Below are 17849 nucleotides of genomic sequence, written 5' to 3'. Positions count from 1 at the left end.
AAGTAGCAAAGGACTACAGCTGCACACCATCAGGACAGGCTGATGTGCTGGGTTTTTTTTGTTGTTGTTTTTGAGATAGTATCTCACTCTGTCGCTCAGACTGGAGTGCAGTGGCAGAGTCTCAGCTCACTGTAGCCTCGACCTCCTGGACTCAAGCAATCCTCCCAAACTATCCTTCCACCTCAGCCAACCCAGTAGTTGGGATTACAGACAGGGGCCACCAAGCCCAGCTAATTTTTTTTTTTTTTTTTTTTTGGTAGAGACGGGGATTCACCATGTTGGCCAGGCTGGTCTTGTGCTGGCTGTTTAATGTACACTTGAAGCCACATGACTACAAAGTTTACGGGATTTCTAACTTAATCCATAGATTTTACTGTATGACAAAAATGGATACACAATGACAGCTCATTTCCCGAGTTCATTGATGACACTTCATTATGAAGCTGCACCAAATTCTGAAATGAAATCAGACTCTGCCTCAAAAACTTGACTTTCAAAATTATATAAATGAAATGTAGCCTAACGATTATGTAAGACTGTTTTATAGTGTGAAACAATGGTTTTCATTAATAAAAACTTTATTTTTGTGACATTTAAAATAGGTTATCTTATTTTTAATGCTATTAGGAAACATCCTAGCATTCAACCTACAATCTTTACCTTTTAAGAATTACATAATCTCTGCTGGGCGCGGTGGCTCACGCCTGTAATCCCAGCACTTTGGGAGGTGGAGGTGGGAAGATCACCTGAGGTCAGGAGTCCGAAACCAGCTTGGTCAACATGGTGAAACCCGGTCTCTACTAAAAATACAAAATTAGCCGGGCGTGGTAGTGGGCACCTTTAATCCCTGCTACTGGGGAGGCTGAGGCAGGGAGAACTGCTTGAACCTGGGAGGCGGAGGATGCAGTGAGCCGAGATGGTGCCACTGCACTCCAGCCTGGGTGAGTGAGATTCTGTCTCAAAAAAAAAAAAAAAAAAAAAAAAAAAAAAAATTATGTTATCTTTTTTATAGCTAACTGGCATATTCATTAAGAAATTAACTGGAATACGTGTGTTTCTTCAGTACTATTACTAATATTTTGAAGGAAGCTTTAATGATCTAGGTGTGTTCCAACTAAACAAACTATTTCTGCCCTATGGGAAAGTTCTACTGCATTCTTCAGTCTCTATGAAATATAAAATATCTGAGAGCCCAATTTTGCTCATTTGGGTCCTTCCACTTTCAAATGCAAATCCATCATCGAGCCACTTCAGTTCCATCACAGATTCCCTCCCAAGACTATGAGTGGTGTTAAAATCACTAAGACAAATTTAAAATTGATGTACACTGCATACATATGAAATGATAAAAACTCCTGACTGAGTGCAGAGAGTGTGGGCAATAGATTTATAGAAAAATACACCCCACAGAAGAACAGCAACCGTAGACAAATAGCCCTTGTAAGGCTGAGACTGAATAAGGTATTTGTTTTATTAGAATCAGAAAGACTGAAAATAATCTATGGCTACAGATTGTTCATTAACCTAATTTACTATAGCCATTTATCTGAGTCCAGATTTTTGGCTTAAATAATTTATTCTGGTTAGCTATTTTACGTTAGAGGATACATAGTTTTAACACAGATTCCCTCATTTCTATAGGTTCCTGGGTGTCAGACAGTAACTGCTTGCTTATAGGATCTCTCAAATGTGGAGAGTAAAGGAATCTTGTATCTTTCAGTTTTGTCAGAATCTTAATCTTGTTAAATCCCAATAAATTACTTAGTTTATACAGGCAGTTTATCTTTAATGGCATAAACACATTTATTTATTTATAAAACTTTGTTATAAATGTCATGCTTTTTGGTTAATCTGGCAGTCTTTAAAAAGGGTATAAATAGGCTGACATATAAACTATCACCTAGCATAATACCTGGCATAGTGTAGGTCCGGGGTATGTTTAGGAATTAGAAAAGATAATGGTCAAAATCAGAACTTGAAAACTGAGTCTCTTCAAGACAATCCAAATTTCCCTAAACCACAGATAATATACATTCAAGTAATTCATCATTAAATGTGTTATGTTTTGTATTGCATTACTTGAAGCATGAAACTTTGTATTGCATTACTTGAACCATAAAAACTAGTTTAATAGCTTATTTTAAAAGTAACAATGCAGTACATGATAATCACTATATAAAAGAATTACATGTTTATAATGTAATGATTTTGTTCTGATCATTTTCTTATAATGACTGAATGCTAAAGGCACAGTCACTGAAAAAACTTACCTAATATACTCCCCTTGACTTAGTATTTAGTACTGAATACAGAAGTTCCAATAGCTTCTATATAATTAGGGGAAAAATTTACAAATGCATAAAATAGAAACCGAGGTGAATTCTCATGCTGGGTAATCAAATAAAGGCTTTTTACTTAACCCAAACAAGAAAAAAATCACTTCCTCAAATTATAGAAACTAAATATTACAAAGTATAAAAGTATAAGTTTCTGGTGAGATATTTTAAAGAACATCTTGAATAGTAGAGAACTGTATAAAAGGTATTAAAATAAAGTTTCCATATTGAAAATTGTTTAAAAACAATGAATATCAAACTAACCAAAACCATTAACAGTAGATGCATTATATATCAATTTATAGTTTTCCTCAACATTGAGAGCAAGAGAAAACAGCCTTAAAATATACAATGTTTAGGTGATTGCAATATTTAAGAAATATATACACACATTTATAAAGATTTATAGCATAATTCTTTTTTAAAATCTAAAATAAGAATTATGCACTGGTTATAAAATGAATAAGAAAAGAACAATTATAATACCAACCATTTGACAAAATGACACTGCAGAAAATAAATAACCTACAGGTTTCTCCGATATTCCTTGACCATACAGATTAATCTAAAAATCCTAATAATGGAACATCCTTCAAACCAGAAAACATTTCGCAAAATAAATATTTATGCTTCACTTGAAAACATGAATATCCTAAATTATTTACACCATCTTATCACTAAGGCCCTGTCTATATATAAAGTAAGTCAAATGAAGAATTGAAATACTGTTTTTAATTGTAGCTAACCCAAGTACATTGCCTCTTCACTTGCCACCCCCACCCTAACAAAGTATGTGTGTGTGACTTACCAGCTTTAATTTCTACCCTAGGGGAAATTAATTAAAACTACAAACCAGAAAATAGCTTTAACTAGGTTTTTTTGGTTTGTATTGGTTTTTAACTGTTATAAAAACAAGGTGGATAAAGAAACAAAGTATCTTTTTATCAACATATTTGGAATAAAAATTGTATGGCGAGTTTGGGGTTTATATTAGCTATTCAAAGTCTTTGATAATTGATCTTCCAGTTACTATTGATAAGGCAAAAGAATTCAACCAAAGACAAAGAAATGCCTTGTTTAATGTTATTAAATATTTCAAGTTAAAGTAAAACTAATTTGCTAGGTATGTTAGTGTATAGATTGAAAAAGACATGAGGGAACAAAGAAAAGTACACTAGAATTATGTTTTAGTTGTCCTTTGGTATTAAGAGATACATTATCTCTTTCAAATCTATTCTGTTACTTTTCTTAAAAAATATCAATAATTTAATGATATTTCTTAAGAAGGGTGAGAATATGACAACAGCTGACACCTGCTTTGTGTATTAAGAAAAATATGGTTAAAACATTTTACTTCCCATAGTGATTTACCTATCATAATGATTTACTTTCATGGAAAACTCAACCATTACATCATTTAAATTTGATAATAGATTAAGGACATCAGACTTTGTTTTCCAATTTTTTCTTTTGTGGGAGTATAAATATGGGGACATGACTCTGGGACTATATATTTTCACATTGTTAGCACATTGTTAGTACAGTTACTTTTAGGTATTGTCTTTTAGTAGCATTATTAAAGTTAAAAAATAAAGGAAAAGAAGGAAAACGTTTATAGAAGGATACACAGAAACACAGTACTTATCTCTAAGCGGTGACATTAGAATGGGTTTTTCGTTCTATCCTTTTTACTTTATTTACACATTGCTTATATAACAGATATCATTCAGGAGCAATGAAGATAACTGTATAATGCTATGGTGCCAACTTACCTTAGCATACAACCATCTTGATAATAAATAATGGTCAAATGGTCAAACCTACCAATTCACAGAGATCATTTAAATACCTAAACTGATTATGGATCAGATATACAGAATACCAAACATAGGATACAGAAAACAACAACAACAACAACAACAACAATAATTTCCCATGATTAAAGCCAAGGCTTTAAAGAAGACACACTTTCTTAGGTATTTTCAACAAAATGTTATCTACCTCAAAAGTGTTTAAGCTCATGGAATGTCAAAATTTGTGCAATTCTGCCTTTTTTTTTTTTTTTTTGTGAGATGGAGTCTTGCTATATTGCCCAGGCTGACTGAGCATCTCGATTCTGCCACCTCAGCCTCCCTTATAACTGGGATTACAGGCACATGTGCCCAGCTTAATTCTACTTTTTATATAATACTTCCAACTAGGCATAATCTAACTGCAGTGTGGGTCATCTTAATATAAATCAGTAATCTAAAAACATTTTAAACAACTAATTCAGTGACATCCTAGAAAAGCATGCATAGTAACACAAATCCCAGAATATAAGCCTCTGATTTATATAACAAAATTTAACCAAGTAGCTTTTCTATTTAATGCTTTAAAATAAAATGAGGAATAATTTGAAAATTGAATAAATCTAGAAAAATTGTGGCATTCTATATGTAATCCTAATTTACAAAAAATGTGAGTAAAACAGTTTTTACTTTTATATACCATGCTACCATACCTAAATAAAATCCTTACAACCATTTTAAGAGTATTTATATTGAGGTTTATAAAGTATGTATATCAAGAAAATGAGAAACTATCACCTATCTTGACTAGTATGCTTTAACAAAAAAAATTTTTTTTAGCCTAAGTGGCCATAATATTCCTTTATATTAATATCATAAATTTTATTAGGCCAAGAAACTAACTAGTTTGTTCAAAGTGATGATGAAAAGGTTAGTGAAACAAAAGAGAGTAATCAATAGCAGCTTTTAAAGAAGCTTCTCTTCATTCAAGGAAACATTTTAATGTCCAATGTAATGAGAACTTTCTTCCTTTTCTAGTTTTAGAGTGTTTCTTATGGTGAAGTCCATATTTTCTTGAAACTCTTTATATGTATTGGTGACTGGAATTGCTAAACAGTTATTACACTTGTTTCCAACAGGAAAATCCACATGCAGACACTCAATTGAAGGAGTGGGTTTAAATCCAGCTGGAGGAATGGAACTGCAACCAGTTGCAAAAATAAGAATGTCTTCCATTGTTGTTGTAGATTTACCATCTGAAAAAATTTACCAATAAAAGAGAAAACGAAACAAAAGTAAATCCATGTTATATATTGCTATCATCATAGATTCTTCTCCAAATAGACTTGGAATACTGAAAGGCATAGACTCCCACATTTGTTTTGGGCAAACTAAATCACAAAGTCAGGTATAGTAACAGGCAAACAGTACATAAATGAATCTCAAAGTAGAAGGACTAATACAATCATTTAGTACAACTACTTATTGCATATTTGACCACTTCTAGGTCATCACTATTTGATACAATAGTTCAACAAATACAGACAGAAAAACTAAATGGTAAAAAACCAAAAATCTAGCTAAACAAAGTTTCACCTATAAGTTAAATTCTTCTCCACTCTATTAGGCAGAATGATTTTACACTGCTAATGCTCAATGATAAATATCACTGTTACAGCCCTAACCAGTGGAAGAAGAATAATTTAGTTTAACTTCAAGTTGAAAATGATGAAATAGATTATTAGGATTAAGACTGTTCTATGCTGTGACAATAATATTTTCTAGAAAGAATGCCTTTCACCTCAACTTATCTAGAGAAAAAAATGACAAAATATGAATTTCCTTTGTTACCTTTTCTTATCGTTTTTAACTTGGTCATATAAACTTGCTTTGAAATAACTTTCTTTTGTAAATACGGAGTTAGCATCTTAATATTAATACGAAAAGGCAAAACATACACACATAAAACCCCCAAAACAAATATGCTGAAACAAATATTCTGAGATCGTTAAAAGTAAAATAAAATATCCACATACCTTCAACAGCCTGTAAGTAACTGTTCCAAAACCCCAAAGCTTTTACATCAGGTAATGTGTGTACTGTAAAAAGATCACTAAGGATTTCTGCAGAAAGACTCTCAGGTTTATGACACAGGATGCTACAAAATGCTTCTGGATAAGCCTGAATTTTCTCCAAAACACCAAGGGTTTTCAGACCCTGTTTAAAACTTAACACAAGAAAAATAATGAGCCAACATTCATACATGTGTGTTTGGTATTAGGGAATATATATTTCCAGCTAATTTATCTGGCATTTTTTCAAAACAGCTAATGATTTTTAAAAAACAACCAAAAAAACCCCACAAGAGACAATCATATTTTCAGATGTGAGGAAAAAGAGACGATATGGATATACTATACATGATACTTTCAAATCCATAAGCAAATACATTAATATAAAATGACTACTTTACATACCTACATTATTTGGCTATTTATAGTTTCAAAACTAACAACTTTTTATTAGAAAGATGTCAAAATCTGAAGTGTTTTATACTTCAAAGCTAATTATTATAAAAATAAGGTTTCCCAGATATTACCAAGAGTGATAAATCCTCATTACATAAAAATGTAAAACCTATGTATTGTTAAAAAGAGATTAAGATAAAGCAAATGACAGATATTTAATATATATGACAGAAAATTAATTTTATGCAAGGAATACAAATTCTTCTGAAAGATCAATGATAGGGAAAATGAACAAAAAATATCTGATTAACAAAAGAAATGCAAGTTAACAACTATTTTAAAATGCACATTTTCATTAATAAGCACAGAACAGACATATCATTTTTGCCTGACTTTCTAAATTTCCTATTCACCTCCTCAGATACTCTTGTATGTGAGTGGGATTTTGTATGTGAGTGGGACATGAGTTTTAGAGTGCCAGGAGGAGAATGTTATGGTTTCAATGTCTCATTTGAAACTCATGTTGAAATTTAATGGCCAGTATAACAGTATTGGGAGATAGGGTCCTTAAGAGGTGATTAGGTCACAAGGGCTCTGCCCTCATGAATGGATTAATATCATTATTGTGGGAGGGGGCTCCTGACAAAAAGGGTGAGTTCATCCTGATTTCCAGGGCACATCTCTGTCTTGAGTGCTCACTTGCTCTTCCACAATGCTATGATACAGCAAGACAGCTCTCATCAGATGTTGAACAGACACTGGCACTATGCCTTTGAACTTCCTAGCCTCCAGAACTGCGAGAAATAAATTTCTTTTCTTTATAAATTACCAAGTCTCAGGTATTGTTATAGCAGCATAAAATGAGCTAAAAACACACATATGTTTATCTGTTATCAATAAAAAGAAAAACAAATAAAAGAATAAACCACAAAAAAAATTGCCAAAATGGTTACTTCATAAGAGGTTGAATGGTAGATGGACATAGTATGGATGAAACCTATACTTCTTTGAATATACTTTCAGTATATTCTTATTATACATTTGACTTTGGAACTATACAAAACATTTTATATAATTTTAAAATAAAATGAAATTTTAATAAAAATTAATCACTAAAAATAAAAAATGAAAATGCAATTTATGCCCAATTTTCAGCCACACAGAAAATATTCCAATGACTTATAAACACAACAATTTGATAATGTTAGTACTGTTATTCTGAGACTATTGGTTATAAAATGTGGAATAAATCACATGAATAGTTACTTCATATTCAAATTTCCCAGTGTCGTTAAGAACTGGAATTCTCAACACAGGACAAAGAAAATGTTAAGTAAAAATCATGCAATAGGGAATCTAATTAGAAGTATCAGGACACACTCATAATGGATCTTTAAAAAAAGTTTGATTTAAAAAAAATAGATAAAAATAGATTTAAAAACCCTTGACTTTTCTAATTTGGGTTCACTGAAAAGTCCTAGATACCATGACCAATCCAGCAAAACTAAGACTCTCTAATATCCAGACTGTGGTTGTGAATTACCCATTTCCCATTAAAAATAACAAAAGTTCCTTAGGCTAAAATGTGCAAAATGAGTCTGAAACACCTTCTGATACCATATAGCAAAAAAGCTTACAAAGACCATTAAGGCTCACATCAAAAGAATTAAAAACAACAACATAAAGAGACTTATACTGATCCAAGACATATAAACTTCAGTAATGATATTAACTATGAAGATTTTAAACACATCAAATATATTTAAATCTATGGATTAATGATACTACATTTTTTAAAATGAATTGATCAGGTTTGAGATGATATCTGGTATCGGCTTTAAAATAATACTGGAGTCAATAACAAGGGTAGGATATAGATGAACAAGACAGGCACAGGTTAGTAAGTGTTAGATCTGGATGGTGATTACAGACTACTTTCATATGTGTATTTCCATTATTTAAAAAAATTGTAAGAGTGTGAGGAGATACATAAGTTGTCTAACTTAGACCAGTGTTCTAAACTAAAAGACAGCAAGAATCATACATACTTTGTTAATCAAAGAATGGTCAATATACATACTACCCAGCAGATAAAAGGTACTCAATAAATAGTTATTAAATGAATGCACAGAGATTAGTTGGCTCATGTGGTAAGAGTTTTAAAAAGAATATTTTTTAGAAAAAATTTATAATCTGAAATAGTGATTATTTCTATGAAAGCATCATACATTTACACAATTCTTTATTCTTTTTGAGAGGGGGTCTTGCTCTGTCACCCAGGCTGGAGTGCAGTGGCATGATCTTGGCTCACTTGGGTTCAAGCAATTCTCTAGCCTCAGTCTCCCAGGTAGCTGAGATGACAGGCACCCACCACCATGCCCGGCTAATTTTTGTATTTTAGTAGAGACGGGGTTTCACCATGTTGGTCGGGCTGGTCTCAAACTCCTGACCTCAAATGATCCACCTGCCCCAGCCTCCCAAAGTGCTGGGATTACAGTTGTGAGTGAGCCACCGCACCCGACCTACACAATGCTTATTAAATGATCAGAACAGTAATCATCCCGAAAAGGCTTAAGTTATTATTTTAAAATAGCATTTAAATTTTTTTCTGAGAAAAACATCTCACTTATTACCAAATATATCTCACATTACAAGATAATTAACCATTTTAAACATGTAATTTGAGAGAGCCATATATTAATAGAAACAACTTACCTTTCAAAGGGTGCTTGGACTCTCTGAATTACATGGTATACAAGTATGTCTTTTACTAACATATATTTATCACTTAATGTCGTTATAAGTCTGAGACATCCAATTAACTCAAGGTAGTTATAGCATTCATTTATTACTGACTTTAAGTCAGCTACAGTTGTTGCAGTATTTATCTGTAACGAAGGAGAAAATACAGCCACTTTACCCATTTACTTTTGAGTGACATGTACATTTCAAATGATATTAATTTATACTCAAATTTCTGAGTACATATGGGTGCAGTGAAAGTAAACCAAGAAGTATTTTTCTAGAATAAATGTCTGATGATCCAGTTCAACAAATTTGTCTATTTCTGCCAAGAAATCCAGAGTACAATGAAACTATTTGTAAAGAAGGAAATAACTGACACTGAAAAATTATATAGCACTAGGTAAGACTAGCAACTAGGGAGGCTGAGGTCGGAGGCTTGCCTGAGGCCAGAAGTTCAAGAACAGCCTGGGCAACACAGCTAGTCCCCTTCTCTAAAGGAAAAACAAACAAACAAACAAACAAACAAACAAACAAAAGGCCTGTTGTGGGTGGTATACATCTGTAGTCCTAGCTACTCGGGAAGCTGAGGTAGAAGGATTTTGAGCCCAGGAGTTGGAGGTTCAGTGAGCTATGATCGTACCAATGTACTCCAGCCTGGGTGACAGACTGAGACCTTATCTCTTAAAAAGAAAAGAGAAAAAAAAGAGAAAAGTTACCTAGCACTAGATAGGCAAGAAAGATGACCTGGGAATTCATGAAAAAGAGTATCAGCTGAGAATTAAAAGATGGACAGAATTTTACCAAGAGCATTTTAGTGAACAGCGTAAACAAAGAAATACTTGGCCATTTATGTGGAAGTGAAAGTGAAAGACAAGTGAAAGTGCAAGACACTTTCATACAGGTAAGCTCTTAAAGGTACAGATGGAAAATGTTAAAAATAGGAAACAATCCATTAACAGAAAATTTACTTACTATTTCCTTTTCCTAAAACATTCTTAGAGATTTACGTGACTTCTTCTCATTCATTCAAAATCTCTGCTGAAATCTCTGAAGTTTTTCATGACTATTATGCTCAAAATACTATCTTTACACCCTGTCAGAGTAATAATTGGGTGTATGTTGCCTCATCCCTGCAAACCCTCAACCCTGCTGGGCACATAGCCAAACTTTTGCTGCAGCTAGGTGGGGCTACATGACTGTTCAATGGGATGTAAGTAAAAAACAATGTCTCAAATTTCCCTGCTTTCAACTTCCACTTTTCTCCTTTAAGAGCAAGCTTCAACCATGTGGATGAAGACAATAATGCTAAGTGTTACACGATAAGGAGAGGGAGGAACTCAAGTCCTTAGATGGTTTTGTAAATCACGATGTATCTCGAAAACAGAGGGCCATCTGTATAAAGGGCCAGATAGCATTTTATGCTTTTCAAACTATATGATATCTGTTGCAGCTACTCAACTCTACCACTGTAGTGTGAAAGCAGTCAGATCAGTAGCAAATGGGCATGGTTGCCCAATGTAACTATTTACCAAACAGGCGACAGGCCAGAACTTGACCTACAGGCCATTTTTTGTGCCAACTCTTACCCTAAAATCTAGACAATGGATTTTACGGAGCAGTAAACATCTGCCTTTTTTGAGCCACTGTCTTTCTGTGTCTACGTGATACAGAAGTTTAGCCTAAAACCTAACTTATATATACTCCAACCTTTATCTATCTCCTTTCTTTAATTCTGTTGTTTGTATGTATGTATGTATATATTTATGTATATATTTTATTTATTTGGGATGGAGTCTCACTTTGTTGCCCATGCTGGAGTGCAGTGGTGTGATCCTGGCTCACTGCAACCTCCGCCTCCCAGGCTCAAGGGAGCCTTTCAAGTAGCTGGGACTATAGGCGCACGCCACCACACCTGGCTAATTTTTTTGCATTTTTAGTAAAGATGGGGTTTCACCATGTTGGCCAGGCTGGTCTCGAACTCCTGACCCCTGGTGATACGCCCGCCTCGGCCTCCCAAAGTTTTGGGATTACAGGCATGAGCCACTGCACCTGGCCATATTCTGTTTTATTTAGCATTATCATACATTTTACTACATGATAGTATATTTATTGTTTATCTTCTGTGTTCTCTCTTAATGTAAACTCCAAGAAGGTAGTGACTTTGCCTCACTACTCTACCTTTAGTAACAAAACAGTACAGAGTACATAGTATTTCTTAAATGAACAAACACTGGATAAAAAGTACAGAAACTGGAATAGATAAAGCCATGAAGAGAGGTGAAGGTCTTAAATGCCCTAATGAAGAGCTTAAACTTTGTTCAACAGGCAATGAGAAGCCATTGGGGGATTCCTGAGGAAGAAAGCAATATGGTCAAAACTGTACTTTTGGAAGAATCATCCCAAATAAGAATATTAGAACAACATTCTAATTGTCTAAGCCTAGGGAAAATTTGAGTTTGGTAAAAAAGGCACACTAGAAATAGGAAGTAAAGGTTGATGATAAGTCAGTCTTAGAGATAGGTGACTTGACATACAACTGGAAAATGGAGGAGTATGAAAATGACTCTCCAGGACAGCTTGGAAATAAGAAATCTCTTGGAAAGAAAAGGCAAACAGGTAAAAACAAAACAAAAAAGCCCCCCAAAAAACAATCAAACAAAAAATTCTGGGAAAAATACTATTTTCATCTTAAACATGTTGGACTCAATGTGCTATAAGACCCAGGTCTTATCTGTATATAAGAGTCCAGGGGCTCAAAAATACAGGTCTGTGAATCATTCAGAAAGATTACAGGAGAGAAGAAGCTCTCCAAATAATAAAGAATGAGGACTGTTAAGACAACACTGAAAAATGCTGTTTCAGGGGTAAGAAGAAAAAGAAGTAAGAAGTATTAAAGAAGAGAGAATCATCAGAAGTAGGAGGAAGTACAATACTAAATAAAATAATGCAGAGAAATTCTAAGTGGTAATTGCAGAAGTCACAGCAGATGAAAAATTAGAAAAGGACTTTGGACATGGATATTTAGAGCCTCGGATATAAACTATGAACTAGCTAATTTGAGACTTGTGGTAGGGACAGAAGCCTGATTACAAGAAATAAAGAGGAAATAGGAAGTAGAGACAATGAAGCTTAAATACACTTTTTTTTTAGTAAAGAGGACACAAAAGGAAAAACAAAGAATTAAAGGGGTCAATTTAAAACACAGTGTTAGGATAAGCAGTCTTAGGGCAAATGAAGGAATTGTTACAATACACTACAGCAACTCACACTTCAGCAGTGCTCACTCTGTGACTTAGAAACTGAGGTTGAGTAAGATTAACATGACCAAAGTGACACAGCATATAGTAGTTATAAGAGCTGGCATTCAAAGTAAAATCTGACTTCTGAGCCTATGCTTTATTTTATTTTACTTTATTTTATTTTTTGAGACGGTGTCTCCCTCTGTTGCCCAGCCTGGAGTGCAGTGGTGTGAGCTCGGCTCACTGCAACCTCAATCCACTGGGTTCAAGTCATTCTTGTGCCTCAACCTCCAGAGTAGCTGGGAATATAGGCACACGCCACCACGCCCGGCTAAGGCCTATGCTTTTAATCATTAAACAACACTGTCTGTTAATTGAGACAATGGATAGAGTATGCTTAAGTAGGAGGAAGGTTAAGGAAGAAAAGTTAAATGGCTTACATTGTCTCAGTTTCTAAAGCAGTAACATGTTGGTAATGACACTTATATGGCATTATGATAAATGAGTGTTTGTACATGTGACATGTTTAGTACAGGACCCATTATAAGTGCTGAATAAATTGTAACTATTTTTACGAGGATGCATTAAGTCCTCCCTGATCCCTACCACTTGTTCCCCTTTGGAAGAAATTCAGCCTGGTCTTTCTCTCCATCTATCATTCATGCCTCCCTATAGAAGGAAGGAAAAGTATTCTAACTGGTAAGCCAAATCCTTCCTCTCTTCAGATCCACCGGCCTGTATCAAAGTGCACTTTCATCTGCTTTCTAGCATGCAGTAGGGAATCTGCCTCAAGTTGTCTCTAGCAAGGCAGGCAAATCCATGTATTTCTGAGGAGCATTCACAAGCCATGTTGAACACAGACCAAAATCACATCATCCAATTGGTTTTACTAACATTAAACCTGCACTTTAATCTCCAGCCATCTGACTTTTAAAACTATCTTTTAACTGGTTCAGAACTCCACTGGTAAACAGAAATATATGTTTACAATCCCTAACTCCTTCATAGATATTATTTTATTGCAGATCATTTATATTAAAAGATACCTAGAATGTAGTGTGCATTTTAATAAACAGATCCATTGCTTACCCTGATTATAATCTGTGCCACATCAAAGTCTGAAACATCATCTAAAATTGGCTGGGTATTTTCTGGTCCATAAACAAGGCAGTTAAACAAGGTTTTAGAAAAGAAACCAGGTGAAGGACCACCGTGAACTAAAGAAATGGCAAGCATTTTGCCAGCTTCATAGTAAAGATTCTCTTTCAGAGCTGTAAATACAGATGAAAATATATCAAATACACTTCTATTATTATAAGATAACCATCACTTTAAATATATATTAAAAATTAGTCCAAAAATCTAAGCATTAAATATAATGCTTAGAAGCTACCATTATGTAGAAAATATAGATCTCACCTAAAATATAAAAAAAGACACATTTTTCTGAATATAAAGTAAAAATCTATTGTAGAAAACATAAAACACAATAAACATATCACCATAATAACCACTGTAAACACTTTGGTGTATAGTCATGCACGATATTAGGATGTTGTGGTCAAGAATGGATGAAATACATTAAAGGTGGTCCCTAAGATTATAATGAACTGAAAAACTCCTATGACCTAGTGATGTTATACTGTCATAGCACAATGCATTACCTTTTGTATATTTAGATATACATATACTTACCATCATGTTACAATTGTCTACAGTATTCAGTAGAGTAACATGTTATACAGGTTTGCAGTCTAGCACCAATAGGCTTTACCATATAGCCTCGGTGTGTAGTAGGCTACATCAACCAGGTTTCCGTTAAGTACACTTTACGATCTTTGCACAATCATGAAATTGCTTACTGACACATTTCTCAGAACATACCCCTGTTACTAAGTGACAAATGACTGTATTTGTACCTCTTTGTGTATATAAATATAAAAACAATTTGACTTATGTTTTATCCACTTATTATATTGTAAACTTTTTATCATACTGCTCAAAATTAGTCAAATCTATAGTTAATAAATGTATTTAGACTAACTTAGAGATGTACTATAATGCAAACCATCCCCCTATTACTGGCTATCCTGGCTAAGTGACATTTCCAACTATATGAGACATAATGTTATAGTCAACATCTACTCACATATTCTTGTTTATATTTATTTGATTAGGATTCCTACATATGGTATTAATAGGTCAAAGGGTAGGAACATTTTTAAGGTTCTTGATCTATATCACTAAATAATCTTTCCCAAAGGCACAAATTTACTCTCAACAGTACATGCTGTCTTACCTTACTGTCAGAGCTTGAATTAAAATTGTCATTTCAAATGTATTAGCAACTCTGATGTGTCAAAACAATCAAGTAAATTTTTCCTTAATTTTTAAATTGTTGAAAGCAACTTATTAATAAGGGACATTAACAATACCTGCGCAATAATCTTACAAGTTACATATTCAAAATCACATTTTACAGATGAAGAAACTGAGATCCAGAGAGAGTAACTAAGGATGTAAAGAACTAGATGTGTACAAACTTGAATTCAGATTCTGTGATTTAAATTCACGTACTCTCCACCATACCAAAGCTGCCTTGAGTTAACATTACTATTTGGAAAGCTTTTTATTTATTTTTATGTTTTATTTTAAAGGGAGTTTATAATTAAACTGTGTGAACTATACAGAGTAAAAATGATGCTTTAGGCAATGGTGAGGATGTTTACAAAAAATATAGCAGGAAATTCAAATGAAATGAAACGAAACGTCTTCTCATTTTCTTTCGAATTTCCTATTGCAGCAAAAGTAGTAAAAAAGCCCCTAAAAGAGAATGCTAGAATTACCCACTGTTTTGAGATGCCTGTTATAATTACCTTAAGTTCTCACCAATAGTAAAGACAGAAAACTATCATATACATAATTGTGCAAAAAAAAAAAAAAAATTATTGCAAACAAAAGTATACTGAAAAATTGGTTACATGTGGACCAGGAAACTATGTTATAAAAACTCTATGTTAACCGCAAATTCCAAATATACAAACAAGAGGAATTCAAATAATCATTCCCATTTGGCCACTCTATTAACATGAGATTAAAGATAAAGTTACACTTAATTATGGATTAATTTTTAGAAGAATATTGCTATAAAGAATGTATATTCTTAAATAAAAAATGTTTCACCACAAAATTTACTTTTTCAACTGTCACTCCCCCTTCCCATTTTCCTGTGATTCTGTCAGTAGTTTATTAACAAAGTGAACTGTATATTTAGAGCACAGGTATTAAATATCAATTCTAACCAGCTATCTATCTCTTTTACTATACATGGGATATTTGGTATATACAACAATAAATAAAATAATTACCTTGAGAATTTAGAGACAAGTTCTTTGACAAGGACCCTTCAAACAATGATGAGTTCTCAAGATGTTGCATTAAGAGACTCAGAAATTCTTGCTTTGATCCAGGATGCTCACTTCCAAAATTATCATTTTCAATAACATATGCTACTTCAATTGCATATGAAGGATTAAAGTTTCGATTTCTGAATGCATCTAAGGCACTAATCCAGATATTGGCTTTGTTGATATATAATCTTTTAGTTTTTTTTTTAATTTGGAATCCTAACTCTATTAATAGTGTTGATACATTTCTTCTAAATTTGCTGCCTTGCCTATAAAACATGAATTTAAACATAGAGATAAGTACTTTAAAGTACTTTATGTGAAACAGCAGTTATATAGCCAATAAAACATGACGAGGGAAAAAAAAAGATTAATAGGATATTCTTCCCCAACTTCCATCCAAAATCGTACCAATGGCTGCTACTAGAACCAAAAACAGTTATTTGATAATCTTAGTTTTAAATTCTTGATTCCTCATCCCAATCTTTTACCAAATTAGAATCATTTACAAGAAAGTTGATAGATAATTATCTCAAATTTAACCAACCAGTGAATTCCGGTTTATTAATCAGAATCTCAGGCCAGGTGCTGTGCCTCACACCTATAAGCCCAGCACTTTGGGAGGCAGAGGAGGGCGGATCACCTGTGGTCAGGAGTTCGAGACCAGTGTGACCCACAGGGAGAAACCCTGTCTCTCTATTAAAAATACAAAATAAGGACGGGCGCAGTGGCTCAAGCCTGTAATCTCAGCACTTTGGGAGGCCGAGATGGGCGGATCACGAGGTCAGGAGATCGAGATCATCCTGGCTAACACGGTGAAACCCTGTCTCTACTAAAACAATACAACAAACTAGCCGGGCGAGGTGGCAGGTGCCTGTAGTCCCAGCTACTTGGGAGGCTGAGGCAGAAGAATGGCGTAAACCTGGGAGGCGGAGCTTGTAGTGAGCTGAGATCCGGCCACTGCACTCCAGCCTGGGCAACAGAGCGAGACTCCATCTCAAGCAAGCAAACAAACAAACAAACAAAATAAGCCGGGTGTGGTGGCGCATGCCTGTAATCCCAGCTACTTGGGTGGCTGAGGCAGGAGAATCACTTGAACCAGGGAAACGGAGGTTGCAGTGAGCCGAGAACTCACCATTGCACTCCAGCCTGGGCAACGAGAGCGAAACTCCGTCTCAAAAATAAGTAAATAAATAAATAAATAAATAAATAAAGCCCAAACTCTCACTTTCCTGGCTAATGGCTATAATTAAGCTTCTTAACTGTAGTTTACTTCACGTTTACTGTATCCTTTTTTTAAAAAAGCAAATGTAATCTCTGCTTACTATGTAAGAAAATGTCTTTGAGAGATTACACAATACATTTTAAATCATAAAGTCATAATTAACAGGAGAGCTAATATTATAAACAGAATTCACAATTCCTAAAATAGTACCTTTTAGTCTAGTCACGAAGTGTGGTCCCAGACCAGCAGCAGCATTGCCCTAGAACTTGTTAGAAATGCAAATTATTGAGCTCTACAGCATATCTATAGAATCAAAACCTGTCGGCATGAAGTCCAGCAATCTGTTTTAACAATCCAAGTGACTATATAAACCAGCTCAATCACTCCTTTCCTCAGTTTCTCCATCTGTAACTGGAATTAATGTTCTCAAAAATAAATTTGTTTTGGGCAATGCCCATGGATCATTTTCTATACCAAGTATGAATTTGTCCCACCCCAAGACATTACAGTGCCCTAGTGTGGGCCAGGTTTTGCTTTTTCTTTTTTTATATCATCCTCTCTTCATTAACTTATGTTGAATAAAAGCCAAAGTCCTTTGGAAGTAAGACAATTCTTCAGAAACATACCTTTTTTATAGCA

The 17849-nt window shown here is 34.1% G+C and overlaps 1 protein-coding gene across 2 annotated transcripts in view; it reads right to left on the bottom strand.

Moving 5' to 3' along the window:
• Positions 1–2108: 2108 nt before the first annotated feature.
• Positions 2109–17849, bottom strand: part of G2E3 (G2/M-phase specific E3 ubiquitin protein ligase) — a 59263-nt gene continuing 43522 nt past the window's right edge. For both annotated transcript variants that reach the window (XM_073010870.1, XM_073010871.1), the window contains 5 exons: positions 15947–16254; positions 13668–13849; positions 9310–9482; positions 6163–6353; positions 2109–5382 (listed from right to left, as the gene is read on the bottom strand). In XM_073010870.1, the coding sequence (XP_072866971.1) occupies positions 5126–5382; positions 6163–6353; positions 9310–9482; positions 13668–13849; positions 15947–16254 (1111 nt within the window). In that variant the 3' untranslated portion in view covers positions 2109–5125. The remainder of the gene's footprint in view (positions 5383–6162; positions 6354–9309; positions 9483–13667; positions 13850–15946; positions 16255–17849) is intronic.

This window comes from Chlorocebus sabaeus, chromosome 24 (assembly GCF_047675955.1).
Source record: "Chlorocebus sabaeus isolate Y175 chromosome 24, mChlSab1.0.hap1, whole genome shotgun sequence".
NCBI classification, from domain to species: domain Eukaryota; kingdom Metazoa; phylum Chordata; class Mammalia; order Primates; family Cercopithecidae; genus Chlorocebus; species Chlorocebus sabaeus.
Note: the sequence above shows the minus strand (reverse complement) of the source record. Positions and strands in the feature narration are given on the sequence as shown.